The following is an 18,693-nucleotide window of genomic DNA, read 5'->3' on the forward strand; positions in this document are numbered from 1 at the left end:
TGTGGTATCGCAGGAGATAACAATGGTCTTGCTTTTTAAAGGAACCCAACGCACCACATAAGCCGGTACTTAACCCAGTTAGGGACGAATAGAGTGACGGACGAAAACACACTTGCGACCTTGCTCAGTCCGTCCTTTTTAAAAGAGTTCTTGTCCTGTCCACAAAACACAAAATCGCCCCTGGGACGGAATGCCCATCTCACCTCGAGCTCTGAGTCATGTGGATGGACTTCTTGTTTCTACTGAGTATTTTTCCAGGGCCTAGCTATTCAAAAAGCTGAGTGACTGATGATGCATACCAATTTTAAAATGTCATGAAGTAATTAGATCGGAAATACCACTGAATGGATTGCGATTAAATTGAACAATCATAGTTTGCATTTGTACAGCAGTGTAATATGGTAAAAAGACATGTGCTCAGTTTAATAGCGCAGACGATACAAAAAGGCCTCACAAAAGTGGTCTGCATGAACCTTAACATTTGCATTGATACATAAATCCTGAAAGTTTAATGATCACCGTGAGAAAAAGTTGATCAGTCCTCATCCAAAATTTAATAACACCACACAGGTTAGTAGTCCTCATGATACATGTTTGTTCTCTTAATTGGATATGAAGATACAAATGCTCGCAATGATACGTGTTAAATTTGCTAATAGGAAAAGTGTGAAAGCCATACTCGTTACAGCTTCAACTTCATGTTGTGAGTCCTTCTTACATTGCGGTGTCTAAATTTCTTTCTTGACTGTGGGCTTCTTTCATTCTAATATGCATTCTATTGATAATACATGTAACACAGCCAATGAATTAAAGATTCGCTGCAAAGGAGGCTAATAGTTGAATGAATGTAGAAATAAGTATCCATTAGCTTGAAGAGGATAAACTGTGGAACGAAAATGGAAGGTCTCTTTATGCAAACAGACCTTGCTTGAGTGCACCTGTGAGGTTTTATTCATTAAAAATCATGCTCTAATTATGAGTGTCCATTAATTGTGTTTTTTTATGACTGTGAATACACTGGTGGTAGTGGATTTCGGATGTACTACTGCTTTGTGAAAGTTCAAGGTTCCACGTTTGTTCTTTACGTAAACTTTCTTTCCATACTAATTTTCCCACTGAACGCACGTCATTTTCTCATTTCAAACCTACACTTGTATCTGAATGGTGTTAAAACAGCAGACATAATTGGTAGGTGCTGCTTGTTCGCAGGTCTTGCTGCCTTCAGTTTTCAAGTGAAACGAATGCTCTATTCGCTTGAATCATTGCTCTGATCATTTGAATCAGGTGTGTTGCAGCAAGGAGAGATGGAAAACATGCAGGAATGCGGCCCTTGAGGACCCGTCTTTGACATCTATGCTATAAAGGATGCAGAAAGTTAGTGAGTATTTATTGCACCAAAGTGGCATTAATGTACTTTATTTTGTTTTATTTTTTATTTAGTAACCCTGTACATTCAAACACAACAATTAGGGGAGTGACAAACATAGAGGCAAATAAATATATTACAGAAATACATTGTAAAACGTGACGTCATCAGCACGCGCGCAGGCCACCAAAGGACCCCGAGACAATTTTGCAGCCCGATCACATAGGGTACCGACACCGGACCAGATAGCAATCGCCATTCGGTCGGTTTGTCTGTCATCTTAAATGCGCTTCCGTCAGCATTTCTGTCGACCCCTTGCCCCCCCAAAAAAAAGAAAAAAAAAACAAAACGCGTCATAGTCGAACAGATTGTGCAGTGTTGCGGAGAGCTAAGACTGTGTGGGAATTTGGGGGAGTTCACTGGAGCACCTCAGTAGTACAAAACAGTCTGGCATTACATTTTTCCTCGTCATTCATTGACGTCAAGCAGGAGGAGTAAACGGGCAAAAAAGAAAAACAATGATGGAAATGGCTTACCTCTTCAATGCAGGCAGTGGCCGGCAAGGGATCGGTCGGGAATTATCATCTGTAACACCATATGGCCCCGAACGAAATGTTTACTACATATTAAGGTAAAAAACTTCACCTTGCTGGCATCTTTTGGACGTCCGCGCAAGTTGACCCATCGTTCACATTTATCCCTCTGAGTACAAAGAAAACATCCTTCATATGTGGACGGTCGGATTGTCTGGAGTCACTTCTGCAAGTTCCATAGCATCAGAGTTTACTCGGCAAGTTTCTTTCTGAGAAGCAGCACTAACAGGAGTCGTCTGCGAACGCGCATCGATACTTGTATGTGTTGACCCTTTTACGCTCGGTGTGACGTCAAGGGGCCAAAAATAGCTGACCAAAAACATGCCTGAAATAAAATAAACGAATCAGGCAGCAAACTTAGCTGCATCAAACGAAAACAATAATCATCCATCTCAGGTTACAGACGATTACATAGATGAGCGAAAATCCACTTCCGCTTATGCTTAATCCATCTTTTGTTATTATTTCCCATTTATCGTTCATCGCCTGCAAAATAGGCATCTGTCATAGGCGGATAGACGGACCGGTCCGTCGGCTAGGAGGAATGCCCAGCTTTGCCAAAAACCTCCACAGATTCTAGCTTTGGCCACGGTACAGCAAGGGATCCTGGTTAAAGTCATCCATTTTAAACTAAAAAGAAAAACTTTTCTTAATTTAGAAGTGGTTGCCAAAAGGCACCAAGTTACTCTCCAGCTCAATAGATAGTTTTCAAATAAGTGAATGTCAGGCTTTGAAATCACTTTAGACACTGTGTGCTGTAGAAATAAGTGCATTCTTTTTAACATTTACAATTTCCATCAATTTGGATTTTTCATTTGTTTGATTATGGCATGTCTTTATTTCCGAAAAGTAAAAGGAGCAACCTTTCGATTCCATTCGTAAGTCATTCGTTACTGTCAACACGAATAGAGAATCAGGATTTGGAGGGCGATTCTAAGCTGTAATTGTGAGTACAGTATATCAATATTGATCAAACAATAAAAGAGAGAGCAATACTTTTTCATGTATATAAATGAAGCGCTGTAAAATAGCCAAAACACTAAGCAAAAAATACAGTTCAGACGTTCCACTGTAATACTTGTTTGAAGAAACGGCGCTGCTGTATTTATAGCAAGCTTGTAAGACTACTTGAAGCTCAAACAGAATTCCCGATCACATTCAGACACATGACACAAGTAGCTGTTGGTCTGACGCTACCATTTATTGCATGCAACGTTTTTCATATCAGGCATTTCAGACGAACCCTCAAAACATCAAGAAAAAGAACAATGGAAATTTGACACTTTGAATCACATATTTTCCTTAAAGCCGAACCCCAATGTCATCATACAATAAATGCTAGTAAAAAGCTTATGGAAACATTTGATTTTACAAAAAACAATCTCATATTTGTACCAATATGGTATGGAAAATCACTTAGATTCATTATTTGTTCTTAAATAAATAGAGCAACTCCCACTGGACACGAATAGAGGCACTTAAGTTTTTTTTTTCTTTTTTCTTTTTTGTCAAATGTTCTTTCCACATCTGCATTGTCTTCCATACACATTCAGCAGTGGTTACATGAGTGAGAACCAAAACACTCACCCTCGATGAGCTGGATTTACAGAGACCATGACAACAAAAAATAAATAGGATCTCAATCAACAAAAAAAACAAACAGCACAGGAGGAAGCTTTGAGTTTTCATGTGGCGGATTTGTTGCGTAATAAACAAACACATTCTTCTCGCTCTCACACGCACACCAAAAACACACGCGCTCACACATGCACGCACGCATTACAGAATATAGATGTTCAATATCTTGTTTCACATCATTCAATCGTCTGGTCACTTTGAATTGACACAAACAACCACAACAACAATAACACAACAACATCACTGTTTGCAGGAGTCACAGTCCCTATATTGTGGAGCACAAACATCACTGTTGTCCAGTCATTTTTCAAAGACACGATCAGCTGTACACGTGTACACACAACAACACAACAAACGACCAAAATGTCCAGTGGTGATTTGATCCGATTCCATTTTGTGCAAAGTTGCCATTGTTGCACAGTCTGTTGGTGGGGTCGGGGACCTCTTGTATTTTATACCCAACTTTGGACAGTTAGCTGGATTGTTGGGTTACCGTGGGAGCCAGAACTGAGCCAATTTACATAAAAATAACCAGCAAGGCCTAGAAATTACTCACGGAATAACAAAATGCGTCATTCTCTGTGTGCTGAGATTGATAGACTGACTATTCTTTGGCGAAATATTTCACTCAGAACAATGACAGGAAGGTCCCAAGTAAATTTTGATTATCTCTACTGGTTGGATTGGATATTTGGTTCATGGCTTGGGGTTTCCAGCAGTACAACAACAACAAAAAAATGTTCAGCATTTAGGAACAATAATGAGGTAAAGTAAGGAAATAAATAAAAAAAAAAAAATGGTTTGAAAGAGGCACTGCACTGTCAGCAAGTCCAGATTTAGTGCAAATGAAATAGTCAAAAATAACTAATTAGACGATGAAGTTGTACGTAAATATGTGATCGAGGACCCCTCAGACGGCAGCAAAAATCAACTTCAAATACTGTATTGGTATCCACTATTGTAAGTAAAATATTAAAGTGGCAAAAGAAAGCCGCAGATTTACTACTGTATGTACAGCAGCAATGGTCATTTCAGTTGCTGAAAACGAAACCTTTTTTTTTTTTTTTCATGATACAATCACACAATGAAAGTTCAAATTACTTTGCAATAAATTGCCATTATTTGTAATGTTTCTACGTTTCTCCTGCCTTTACCTGCATGCCTCGTATCTAATTGGTGTATTGGACAAGTACTTTAGCGGCTGGATCAATATCAGACAAAATGTTTCTTGGAGACTCTGTGAGTCATCCTCTTTAATCATAATCAGCTTGAACATTTCCTTTTGAGAATGATCCCATCTTGTTAAAAATACATCTAACTTATATTCCTAATCAGGGATGAATTTAAACTGAGTATAATTGTTGTCTCTCCGAAGAGGCACATCAATTTAATTATGCTAATTTGTACTCAGTGAGTCACATTGAAATGATGTAGTTACTGTTAAGTGCGGATTGATTTTTGCACAATTAATCCAGCTCGTCAATACCATCACTTTATGATTGCATGTTGAGTCATTTGAAGGACCCCGGCGGGGACTAAAGCATCATTGTGTGTCATCTCACTGATCCCAGTTCTAGCTCCCAGGCTCATTTGAAGATTTGCCTTTTTTTTTTTCTTCATTCTTCTTTTATAGCTGTCTCTGTTCCAGCGCCTACAGCAGGTGAGCCTCAATGCGGAGCCAGTGCAACCCCTGTCTGATGTAACGGACCAGCTCGGTCATGCCGCTCTGCTGACTCAAAGGCTCCATCACCAAGTCAAGCTCCTGGAAGAACTCTGCAGGGAGACAAGGAGACACTCTGACTGAAACACTTAACTACACTTGAGGTTCTTTCACCGATACAGCTGAGAAGATTAGCAAACAGCATAAGAGCACTGAGACTGTTTACAATAATGGGGCTGATGTCTGTGAAACCAACAGTGACGGGAGCTCACTCGTGATGCGCCTGCACCATTTAATGAGATGCAATGCAAAACGAGTATAGAAAAAAAGGGAACTAAAATGTACCTCTACATATTGGCTGTACAGTGAACACCCGCTTGATTACGGTTCAGCATTTGCAAATTCACCAATTTGAAGATTTTTTTTTTTTTGGGAGCCTATCCAATGTTATTCGTTTGCTGTTTTAGTGTTCATGCCATTTTGGGGTTACTTGGTGCAAATGAACTGTGTTGAAATGAGTTAAGAGCTTCATTTAGACAAAAGTAGTGCTTTGCCACATCTCGTGGCATCTTGCTGACAATGAACTTTGTTGAAGTGAGTCGTGGAGCTTCATTTAGACTAAAGTAGTGCTTTGCTGTCATCTTGTGGCATCTACAGTCAATTCTAAAGCCCTTTTTCACACTCAGTGTGAAAGGGTCGCAAAAGCAGCATTGAACGACGATGGCGCTCCGGTTTGGAAGTGCTGACGTAGCTGCGCCAGGAAGTAAAAATGGAGACTTTTGCCCCTGGCTTGGACGAGAAGTAGACCGCGCCGTGTTTTCATTGTCGCAAACGAAAGCCTTGGCTTTGCCCATTTTAAGAAGGAGGAGGTGGAGATGAGCAGCAGAGAAAAAAAAGGGAATGGTGCATTAACGACTTGGCGGAAACATGGAGAGTCTAATCTCATTGTCGTGCGACAGTTCCACCAATAACTGCTTTGAGGTATATTTCAGGCTGAGCAGGGAGGTTGGGCAAGCTTTGCTCGTGAAAGTCGGTCAAAGTTTGCAGTGGGAATCGCTAACAGACGCCCCGGATTACAGCCGAAATGGGCAAGACGAGATCGGTCTAACAAAAAACGAGTTTTTATTTATTTATTTTTTTCCCGTACAAAAATTGTTATACGGCGTACACAATTTGAAATGATCAAAAAATGTGTAAAATACGGGGATAACGTACAAGTTGACAGGTATGCCTAACACGACTCTGAGGGCTAGAATTTCGTAGACAGCGTACGTGCACTCGGGTGTAAATACTGGCGCATCTTGATTTTCGTGCAGGTGCAAGCCTCCTTTAGCATGTTTGGGAATTTGGCTACGTCATTTTTTTTTTTTTCACACGCCCCTGATGCACCTGACAATTTGGCAGCAAGGGTCACCAACCTTTGAAACTGAAACTGAAAGAAACTGAGTGCTGATTAACGTGGACGGATTTTTTTTTTTTTTTATGGAATAACAACTTTACCTATGTGAAGACACTGGTCATGTTTATTATTTCTTACAATAATTGTCAACAATGGTTTACAAAGGTGGCAAACAGGTAAGTATTATTACGCGACACTTTATCTCAATAAATCTCTGCAATTGTTTACTTTTTCAAACAATCACTTTTACCACTGTCCTAGGAAATCCCAATGTCCCATCATTGGTAAGCTATTTTTTGGAATACGCCCACGGACACCGTGTTGACAACCCATGATATAAGATTGCTTTGGATGAATCAATTGCATCAAAACAAGACAGACTTTAGAATGACCATATAATCATTTAATTTTCCTACCATGACTACCAGTGGCCAATCTGTCAGCCGTCTCCCAGAGCTCATAGCTGCGTAGGATGTTGTTAGTGATGTTTACATGACTGGCCGCCATGTGGTGGATGCGTTGTGGAATAGCTATGCCGCCTGACGAATTCGGTGCACCCCCTGAAACTCCTCCCCCAATTCCGCCGCTGGCCGGGGAGAGGCTGAGCGAGAGTGGAGACGGAGCCCCGTTGATCCTGGAATAAATGGAGTGGCTATTAGAAACCCGGGAGATTTAAACAGTAATCTATGAGCTCATGGTAATTATTGGAACATCAGGCTGTAGTTATTGAAACATGAATCTTAACCAAATGCTACATGCTGGCTGTTTAAAGGGAGCAGTCTGGGAAAGGCTATTTTCTGTTCCAGCATGAAAAGTTATCCTGGTATGGTTTGGTGTGGAAGATCTTGCATAGAGCCCAGGTCTCCAACCCGCCTAACAGTTCAAGCCACTGCAACATTATTCACAGTTTGAACATTACATTCAGTGATTCTTTAAATACCACTAGAGGGAGCCCTTGCACCACTTGTGGTACATGTACCACACTTGGAGAATCACCGAGACAAACAACCGCACAGTAAAACAAGGGCACTGAAATACAAATCTGAAAGGGTTGCATCATTTTTTTTTTTTTTTTCAATGAGTCAAAACATCCATTTACTGCATTGATCTCGGTCAGGACACTTGCGATAAAAGTGTAACATGTGTATTGGAAAACGTCCTCATCCATCCACTATCCTAATCACTTATCCTCACAAAGGTCGCGGACCTGGAGCTGGACTGGAGCCGATCCCAGCTGTCATTGGGCAGTAGGCGGGGTCCACCTTGAACTGGTTGCCAGTCAATCGCAGGGCACACAGAGACAAACAACCATTCACACTCACAACCACTTTAGAATGATCGATTAATCTACCATGCTTGTTTTTGGAATGTGGGAGGAACATTCCACCCAGCGAAAACCCACACAGGCACGGGGAGAACATGCAAACTCCACATAGGGAAGGCCGGGGCCGGAATCAAACCCACGACCTCTGAACTGTGAGGCGGACATGCTAACCAGTCGAACACCATGTCGCCTGCCCTCACCAATATATACCTATATTACATAGAGCTCTCACCTGCACTGCTTGTTCGTGATTGGAGGCCCTCGGCGGAGAATCGGCCATCCATGTATTTTGTGTATTCATTTGGGGATTACATATGTATATAGTTTTTTTTATTTATTATTAGTAGTACTTTTTTCACAATTTAAACACAACTTTATATCGTCTTCGAGTACATAATGTTTACTTTATATCCTGTTTGAATATGTTTTTTTTCCTATTTGAATTGCTTTGTTACAGTGAATGTGACAAGTGCGTGAGGAAAAAAAGTGAGAGGAGTGTATAAGAGTGAGGCAGTTCATGCCGGAAGAATGTGAAAAGAGTAGCTGAGCACTGTCCTGCCATTTGGTTCATTTTAGTAAGGAAGACAGCAGAACAATACATCACAACTAAGCATAATTGTAACCTGCCATACCCCATCCACCAAAGATGGGTGACAACAACTTTTAAGGTGATGCAGTATTCTAATCGCCGCATGTTTTCATCAGTCATCAGCGAAACGGGCGATGTTCATGCATTTTAGTCGGGGAAGGTAAACATGTTGTAAACATGTAAACATAACATTTTATATTTAATGTTTATCAGTGTCTTTTGGAAGAATTTGGGGGGTTTAAATTATTATTTTTTCCCCATACATTTAAATGAGCATCAACTATACATTGATTTTCACTATGGTCGAATGAAAAGTAAATATACAAGCTGTTTAAATAATTTGCTCCATCTTCTGATTGAATCGATGATCGAGTATAGTTTTTTTTTTTTCCAAATTTGCTGATTACCGATTGACCCCGAAAACCCTGATCGTTTAAAGCCAACTTGTAAGAACATTAAGTTGGAATTTTGATTTTTGATCAAATACAACATGAATTCAATATAAATATCAATGTTGGAAGGAATAATTAGCAATGTTGGATTGATGCACGAATGAGAGTAAAATGATACATTTTCATTCATGCGTTGTGAACTGAAGTGGGCCGGTCTGAGTCATGAAACTCCAGGGCTGAGTCCCATTCCAGCCTGCTGCACATCTCTCTGTCTGGCCAACCTGTAAAGATCTTTTTCTGCTTCTTTACTGTCCAGCCTGGCATGAAGTAATTTTTAATTAACAAGATCATTATCTACATTACTGGACATAAAAAAGCGAGATAGTGTGTTGCTTGTACAATAAAGTAACATTAAGCTTTCTAGTTAAAAATCTCCTGCTGCATCACGCGGCGGGTGTGCGGCTCTGACACAGACGTCATGTCTGTGATTTTGGCCTCGGCCCTCGCTAATCCACAAACTTGCGCATTCTTGGCTATGCACACATCCCTCACACACACGCTGAGGTCCGATCCTGCTGTTATACAGTGTTAGAGCTGTTCAAACTCATTAGCTTCACATCCACAGCCCCTCCATGCCTCTCCTCTATCTATCACCACCCACTCCATCGCACCTCAGCCAGCACTCGACAGCCCCTCCAGTCTTCTCCTGCTCACATCTACAGCAAATCAATCCCTTTCTTTACTTCCTGAGGGGTTTGTTTGTCTACAAGATTGTTAAGGACACCACGGTATTTTGCAACAGAGCTCCAGTGAATTCTAAATTCATAATTATCTCGAGCGAGCATGTGTATATGTGTACTCACTTTCCATTTGTCCTCCAGGGAGAGGGTGCTTGATGGGAGCTCTTGGCAGAGTTCTGGTATACAAAGAGACACACAAGAAACGCTGTCTTACAGAAATGTGAATACAGGTGATTGTTCCCTCTCGAGTAGTAGCACAGTAATATTATCTTTACAATTTTTTTTTTCAGACCCTCAAAGAGCGCCTTGCCCTGGGGTGTCATACAGTATTCCCCAGAGCTGATGTGAGGGACCGGTCCGCCTATCCGCCTATGACGGACGGCCATTTTGTAGGCGATAAACAGGGCCGCCTTTACCTACTCATAGGCCCCGGGGCTAAACATCAAATATGGCCTCCCCTCCCCGACTCTAAAGCGCCTATCCCAAATTAGGGGCGAACATTTCCGACTGTTGGCAAAGGTAGAAAAAGGCATGTTTACGTCAGGGTTCATTCATTGTCTTAAATGTTTGCCAAACTGTCTTCAGTCATTCATCAGACTCTTGCCTGTACTTTTCTTGTTGCAAGGGAATTTTGAACATGTTCAAAATTTCTTTGCGACAAGAACAATCTGTACATACGTTGGCGAACGTTTTGTGAACACTGAATGAACCCTCGCGAATTCTGACATGAATGCAACATTTGCTGCCTTTGGAAACACTGCAATTGTTCACTGCTCAGAGGCACATAGGGCTTTTCTGAGACACTCGACTCACTTTTTTAACATTGGCCAACAGCATGCATATTTATGCATTTTATACATTTTAACAAATAGAATAGCCAACAATTCAAAAGGTTCACACAACTATAGTTTTCAGAAACCAAAAGTCCATTTCCCAATCACTTCTATGAATTAAAAAAATGGTATATTTTAAGTCCATCGCTGATGTCTCTAGTAGCCGTACTTTTAGTAGCCGCCATATTGGGAGCGCACTGGAGGCGACGTGACTCCTGTTGTTACACGCAAGATGAACTCGATGGCCAAAATATATAAACATGGTGAACCGTTGCTGTGTTTGGGGGTGCAGCAATGCCACCCACGATTGCAAAGGAAGAAAATTTAACAACGAACTGAGTTTTTATAGGTTTCCTGCTTGGCGGAAGCCTGAGGGAACCCTGTCAAAACGAAGTCGGATGGCTTGGTTATCGGCTGTAAGATGAAAATATTTCACCTTAAACAACGTTCCGTCTTGGGCGAGAGTATGCTGCGTACATTTTCATAGTGGTCTGTTCAAAATAAAGTTAAGAATCCTCTTGCTTTCTCTCTTTTAGTCACATATGTGCATGCACTCAGTGAGTGAGGTAAAAGGAGAGAAAGGAATGATCCACGATCACATACACTGTTAAAAAGGACAGAACTACGTTCATTTGTGCAGCTTAGTGGACGGTTCACAAGCAAACACCTGCTGTACCTTAGTCCGAATGACGGTGTTGTTATTGTTCGCCGCCTTCATCATCTGCAGGTCCTGCACCTACCCATTTGTAAATTGCACATGAGGGACTAAAGATTTATAATGTTTAAATTGCTCCAAAGTGTAGGCACTCAGACTACACACAAGGTACGCGAAAATATCCGGCGCACACAAAGGAGGAAGTAGGTCCGGTTCAGAGCCCCACTAAGTTTTGGGAATTCTGTAGAGATCCAAACCATTTATAGTGTCTATTTTTTCAAGATATCGGTCCCTGGCTTCACTGTCTAACTTATCCTTGTAAAGCCCTGCCAATCTCTTGCATTTTAACATGTTTTTGACAAATACACAGCCTTTAGTGTGCCACTGCCACTCGAGTTTGTCAGATCTACCTCCACATAGCACGTAATTCATAACCTGGTGCATAGCGCCATCGCCTATTGAACTCCTCCACCTGCATTCACATCCTGTTAATGGTAATTGTATTGGATTGGATTGTAATTCTGGTTAGACCGCCCCTACAGTTGAAAGAAAAATCCACAGAATAGCCGCACAGGTCTATAAGCATTGTTCAAAACCTAGGAAAAAAGTAGCGGCTTATAGTCCGGATATTAAGGATGGGACGAGATCTCGTGCTACGAGATCTTGCGAGCCACACATTAAGTGCTTATCGTGCAGGCAATGAACGCAACGCTAATGCAGCTGGTCCAAAGTTGGCCGCGTATCATGTTTGTTTAGACGTGTCAAGCGTATAGTTTCTTTTTTTCACCGATACTCAACAGCAGCAGCACTTTTGACGTCTAAATAAAGACAGCTCGAGCTGCCCACGCACAAACTAATTATGGACGTAATCACGCGCTAGAACAACTCTTTGGACATGATGGCTCGTGATCTAGAGCAGCGGGGTGCCGTATCTGCAGCTCTGAGGAGCCCAGAACTACGACGAATTGCAGAAATCTTGACACAGACGCAGTGACATTCCTCTTGTTGAAGATCGACTGAGAAACAAGTTGAACTCTACAATACAATACAATTTTATTTATATAGCGTATTTCATAACGGCTAGAGCTGTAACAAAGCACTTTAGAAACAATACAATAAACAACAAAAAACAATAAGAGGCAGTGATACATCTATTGATAAATATATCAATAAATATTAACAAATATATAACATATAAATAAAAATATAAATAAATAAAGCCAATAAATTAACATAAAACACTATATATAATTGAGTTACTGCCCCACGAGCACAGTTGGATTTTGTCAAAGTATTCAGTAAGGGGAAAGATCTCAGCTTTAGCTGTTACTGCAGCAATACTTGAGAGCATGTCACAAAAGTGACTCCTGTTTGCATTTGCACTTTAGAGCTAGATGATTAATTTTCTTGCAGTCTGTTCGATAAAAAACATTTGGAAAACTGAAAAAATTACATTAGGCATTTTTTTATATCCAAAATTTAGCAAAAATCTCGTCTTGTGGGATTTTTGTCTCGTCCCATCCCTAATATATATATATAATATATATATATATATATATATATATATATATATATATATATATATATATATATATATATATATACAGCCCTCACTCTTGCAGATATATACTGTATATATACTGTGTATATATACAGTAGTGTACAAACTAGAAGGCTTTATAAAATGTGACCCTAACCCTTTTTTCCGTTGTTTTCGTCTCCTCAACACACACTGCCTGAGCACCACGCACATGTACACGCACCCACACACTCACACACAGAGCTCCCGCAATTTCCCATTCCGTTGCTTCCCGGAAATCCAATCCCATCACTGAGAATGCAGCACTGTGATAATGACATCCTCAGTAATTAATTAAACTACACATAATTAATCAAAACAAGTACATTAAACTCAACAATCCTCTTTGATGATTGATGGAGCTAATTAATGTGTTAATATCAAAGAGAAAGCATGGATTTTAATAATGCCATGCAAAATTAATGCACAGCACCATGAAAACGAATATGAAATGTGTTGTAATTGGCTTTGCATGTTTTTCACCCATAGAGTGGAAAATTAGTGGGGAAGTAAAGTCACCATCTTAGCGTTTGTGTGCATGTGTCTGTGTGTGTGTTACCTTGAAATACTCCATCAGCGAACGCGAGTACTTGACAGCATGGTCTTTCTTCAGATAGAACATCCGCAGATACAGCAGAGACAGACAGCGGTTACTATGGAAACAAAACCATTAGAAGGCAGATGAATCCTCTCTACAAATTCACCGTAAAAGCCTCATCCTCAATACTGTGTTATCTTCCTGTCATTAAAAAAAATATATACAGTCAGATTTCATACATGTCCTCAGAGAGTCGGACAAGCACCTACGAAGCACATGCAAAAACACAGAATGTGTTTATCTAATCTTTCAGTCTCCGTTTTTTTTCCCCCTACGGTAAAGGAAAGAAAGAACAGAGATGAAAAGACCCTCAAAACATATAAGGACATAAACAGTCTAAGCCTGATAGACTTGCAAAAGCCACATTTGTAATCTCACATTTCCATCTGACATGCTTCCATTGTGGCCCCTTGGAAAACAAAGGCACCCACGAGAATCCAGTGAGCGGGACACAGGGGCGACTACAGGTTTTAACCCTTTGAGGCCAGTAAACACATTAGCATGAATGTTGCCGTAGCAGCTTTATCAAAACTGGGCCTCATTTTTCATCTACAGAAGAGCATGAAGAGGACTTCTCCTGATGTGGAAAATTGTCTTCTCATGTCTGGCTTCAACAAGACACAAGATGTGATGTTTTGTCTTTTAAAAGCATACAGTATATCCTCACCTAGTGGCCTCTGCTCTAATAGACTGAAGACAATGTGTCCCATTAAGATGCTGAGTATGTAAGCCGCAAATAAATCCCTCTACTCATTTAGCAACCGCTTTTCTGTCATTGTAAAATGTTAATATCGCAGTAACTATACAGTGGATCTCTGCATATTCAATGTTCAGCACATCACGACCACATCACGGACCCAATCACAGGTAAACATAATGGAGAGAGACAACGATTCACACTCACATTCATAGCGTCATTGAGTCAGAACTGAACCCACATTTCCCGCATCAAAGACAGGTGAGTGAAGCACTACACCGTCTGTGACTTTTATCCCTAACATTAACATATGATTGTCCTGTTGAACTAACAAGAGTCCAGTTATGTGCAACAAGATGACAATAAAATACCAATTAACATCAAAGGTTAACGGAGTGTTCCAATAGAAAGCATGGGAATCGTACCACAACACGGCAAGTTTCTTCTCAGCTATGGTGGCTGAGTGGCTGGTGAAGTTCTTCAACCTCATGGCATACCTAGGGAGAGAGCAAGAGGAAAAAACGAGAGAGAAGTAAAAATCCATTGATCGATTTTCTATAGTCCCTTTCCTCATTAGGATTATGACGGAGCCCAGTTGTTTTCTGGGAGAGTCTAGGGTCACCATGGACTGGTTACCAGTCAATTGCAGGGCACATACAGAAGAACAAATTTGCACTCTCATGAACAATTAAGAGTCTTAGATCAATCTAACGTACGCAATGTGTTTGTGAAAGTTGGAGGAAAAGCATGGGCAGAATATGCACTGCCATGAACCATGATTGGGAAACTTAACCTCTCAAATGTGAGGGGGACATGATTCAACACTACCCACCGTGCTGATCATTAGTAAACAAGTGCAGAACACCATTTCTCAAGCTTTGAATAAATCTGGACACTGAACATAGGCCAAAGAAAGCTTTTTTTTGACACTGTGGATGGATACATTTCAAAACAATTGACCTTCAGTTATTGATTTTTTTTTTTCAAGAAAGAGCTACAGGGGTTAACAAATTAATGAAAGTCTTTTCATTTTGTTCGGTGTTTCATCGTTATCCATTGTTTCAATCCATTTCACTTGCTCACATGACTTCTAACCCATACCTGATTAGCTCAACAGTTTCCGAGTACATTGTGTATGGAGATTTGGCCTCAAGAGGATCGCGCTCCATAGCATTTCCACACTCAATGAAAGAGAGGGCGCCGTCAGCGTAGTTCACTGCTTTACCAAATTTGTCCATCTACATGCAGAGAAGGCATGCAGGAGAAAAATACAATTAGACACCTACACGTGTTCAAACAGACTTAGTCTTCTCTTTGAGTAATTCCCCACTAAGCCACTAATCCGCAAATAAATCTGAGGAAACAATGCGTCAATGTAAGATAAATACGAGTTGACTACATTTCATTTCATTGTTTACAACAATCAGCTAATTATTTGGATAATGTATAATGTAGCAGGCGTCATCCGTCTTTGAATTCAACATTTAGGTGGATAAAATGGAGCAATTAAATGATACAATGCAGTCCATGAAGCAACAAGCAATAATGCACACAACCAAGCTCAGAGCTAGTACATTATTACAGTCTGCTCATGTTGTGTGTTTTTCAATCATTTTCTGTCCATCTTTGCGTAGCTATCTTCCGGCATGCAGCAGTGTGTGTCTGCGTGTACAATATGTGTGTGTGAGTGTATGTGTCTGTCAGATCTGTATCCAATAGTGATTGCAGATCAACTTACCAAAGCATCAGCCTTGTGCTTTAGCCTTTTGGCTTCCTGCATATAGTAGTCAGCACTATGGACACTGGATTCGGCACAAAGAACATATAAATAGGCATGAATAATATGTGTGGGTAGACAAGTCATTCACCCAAAAAACGAAACCACCCTTCATGTTGAAGTGAAAATGAATTAAATGGCTACATAGTGGGTCATAATAGAACTCAGGCAGGGTCACATGGTGCCTTCTAAGTGAATGCAGGAAGTTGAATGTCTAAGACAGTTAGACTAGACTCCGGGGAAAATATGTATTTTTTTTTTCTTGTTCTTTTTTTATATTGGTTAAGCTCTCCGAGGAGTATTTGCACTGACCTACATGATTTGATTTATTTATTTGAGCTTAGAACAGACTCAGCAGTGTAATTAAATCGCATGAGTCACCTACTGCAGAAATGACATACTTCACCATGCTAGGCTGTATTCAGCAAAATAAACATGAAGTGTATTTCGCTGGGAACAAAGGGTAACGTAAGAGTCCAAGATACAAAATAAACAAAACAAAAAAAAGTTAAATGTAAGCCATTGTCACTGTGCTAAGGGTTGTATTTACTGTAACAATCGCTCTGCTTGTACATACGTGTCACTAAAGGACAGTCTTGGTCTGGGAGGTTCTGCAGGTTCTGTCAGTGGTTCTGACCACGCATCTGAGTTGGACTGTCCGTTGGCATGGACACTCTCTCCACAGGGCTTCTTGCTATGATGATCTGTTAGCTGTAGAAGAGAGGTCATTGGAAGAAAAAGCTTTTGAGTATATAATATATAATGTATACTGTGTATAACATACGTACATTATTTGTAAAGGACACAATCAGAGAACGTAATAGTTAGCATACTGTAAATTATTTGAATGAGCCATTTGTGAATGTTCTTGTCAATTAAATAGTAGACAGATACTTCTCATACTCCATTGAACAAATATTGATATTGTACACTTTTGCAAACAAAAGTCATCTTAAAGCAAAACTTTCAACCTATTAAACATATTCGAACAACGTAAACTGAAGACAAGTATGGTGCTTAATAATTGCATCTTGTGTTTATACGAAATTGGGCTATATACTTTGATGGTATTATTAGAAAAGTGTGTGTTTTTTTTTAATGAATAATTAATTTTGATACGTTTTGCATTCTTTGTTTCCATATTGTGATGAATCAATAGACTGATTATCAGTATAACTTTCATTTACATGTCATATATAGCCAGGAATATGTTAGTAAAATTAGTAGCTCCAGTTTTCGATTGGGCATATCTTCAGACTTACACTTGTAGCAACATTTCTGGCGTGTGATAATCCTCTGCTATCTCCTCTTCTGTGTCTGTGTGTGGAGCAGGAGACTGGGCAAGGCACCGCTGAAGTGGCGCCGCCATCCTGGCTGAGAGATGAACTGCTCTCGCAGCTACGTTTATGAGGGGGTTCTTCAGGAAGCGGGGACAGTAGTGGAGGAAGGAGCTTCTCATCTTGCCGGCGGGACTGTTTCCTGTTCAGAGATCTAAAGAACACACACACACACACACACAAACATACACTTAGAAGTGCAAGCAAAGTAGCGGTAATCTCATTAGATGTTTGCCTTAATGTTTGAGCTTTTTGCATCGAAATGGGCTCTTTGCACATAATGCTGTGACGTCATGGTCATTGCGGATAATAAACGTTTCCGGTTTTGTGCAATATGACAGCTGTGTATTCATAGTCTCAAGTAAACAGCCAAGTATGAGGGGTATGAGCCATAAAAATGATCATTCCCAACCCCCAAAAAGCAAAACAAACAATACCATGAACATTGTTGTGTTCCAATGTGTACACCATCATCCAAAATCATCCTAACTTGGATTTCCCCGTGATGTTGAACTCATTCAGTACATGTATTGCCCAGTCCCAGAACCTGTTTTAATTGGTGTTGCAGTGCACGGCAACATTCAATTAAAAGGAGGAATAGACTCATTTAAGAAAGAGATCTTGGAACTAAAAATTTTTTAAAAATAATCTTTGGATAAAGGTTAGCTAGGGTTATCTATTTATAATTCTATTATCTAATATCTATATATGATATATAGATATCTATGTATCTAATTATATATTTCAACAACTATGAATGTTTTAAACACTACAACAAAACCATAGCAAAGCTGTTTTTGTTTCACATTAGCAGACCTGAAACTGCATTGTGCGCTCAGTGTTCTGCACCCCGAGTAAAGCCGTGGGCGTGGGTGCAGTGGCAGTACAAGCTTGATGGCACGTTTACGTCTGCAAACTTAATAAAGGTTAACCAAGACCGAATTTGATAGGAGGAGGGTTGCTGTTGTTCATGTCCCAAAAATGTATAGCACCTCGAAGAAACAAGAAAAGAGCATGCAATATTTGGTCAACTTGCTTTAACATGTTCATGCAAGTGAACAACTGTGTTTTCCAATTAAAACGTTGAGATCTGTAAGGAACAGCTATTTGCAGTCACAACTCCAATTCTTCATGTTAACATTTTGTTTAATATGACATTTAGCCTTTACCAGAAAATTCCTGGAGATATACGTATATACAGTCATATCTTTCTCTCCCAGCCAACATTGTGATACCCGGACAAACTGGCAGCCGTACTTGTCGTATGTAGCATAGAAAACACTTGGGAAATGATGTGGCCATAACGAGCAGGTCACAAATTAAGGAATGGAGGGAAACACTGTGGGTGGTTGCTGCGACATATTAACCACTGCGCAGAAATTTCATTTTATTTTTTCCCCCACTCCGGCCTTACTAGCAAGTCCGATGGTCAGTCCGCACCTGATACTGGGGCACAGCTCATTGTTGCTGGGGCAAGTGCCCCATTAAAAGGGGTCTGGTGATGCTTATGGATGGA

At 40.3% G+C, this 18,693-nt stretch overlaps 1 protein-coding gene across 2 annotated transcripts in view; it reads right to left on the reverse strand.

Annotated features, from left to right (window-relative positions):
* Window positions 1-3,135: 3,135 nt before the first annotated feature.
* aff2 (AF4/FMR2 family, member 2) overlaps window positions 3,136-18,693 on the reverse strand; it is a 172,528-nt gene continuing 156,970 nt past the window's right edge. For both annotated transcript variants that reach the window (XM_086023915.1, XM_086023914.1), the window contains exons 18-26: window positions 17,103-17,331; window positions 16,418-16,551; window positions 15,802-15,865; window positions 15,165-15,301; window positions 14,489-14,560; window positions 13,328-13,421; window positions 9,825-9,877; window positions 7,073-7,290; window positions 3,136-5,370 (exon numbers count right to left, since the gene is read on the reverse strand). In XM_086023915.1, coding sequence (XP_085880041.1) covers window positions 5,249-5,370; window positions 7,073-7,290; window positions 9,825-9,877; window positions 13,328-13,421; window positions 14,489-14,560; window positions 15,165-15,301; window positions 15,802-15,865; window positions 16,418-16,551; window positions 17,103-17,331 — 1,123 coding nt within the window. In that variant the 3' untranslated portion in view covers window positions 3,136-5,248. The remainder of the gene's footprint in view (window positions 5,371-7,072; window positions 7,291-9,824; window positions 9,878-13,327; window positions 13,422-14,488; window positions 14,561-15,164; window positions 15,302-15,801; window positions 15,866-16,417; window positions 16,552-17,102; window positions 17,332-18,693) is intronic.

The sequence above is a fragment of the Filicampus tigris genome, chromosome 2 (assembly GCF_054856515.1).
Source record: "Filicampus tigris isolate MCC_2025a chromosome 2, RoL_Ftig_1.0, whole genome shotgun sequence".
Classification (NCBI taxonomy): domain Eukaryota; kingdom Metazoa; phylum Chordata; class Actinopteri; order Syngnathiformes; family Syngnathidae; genus Filicampus; species Filicampus tigris.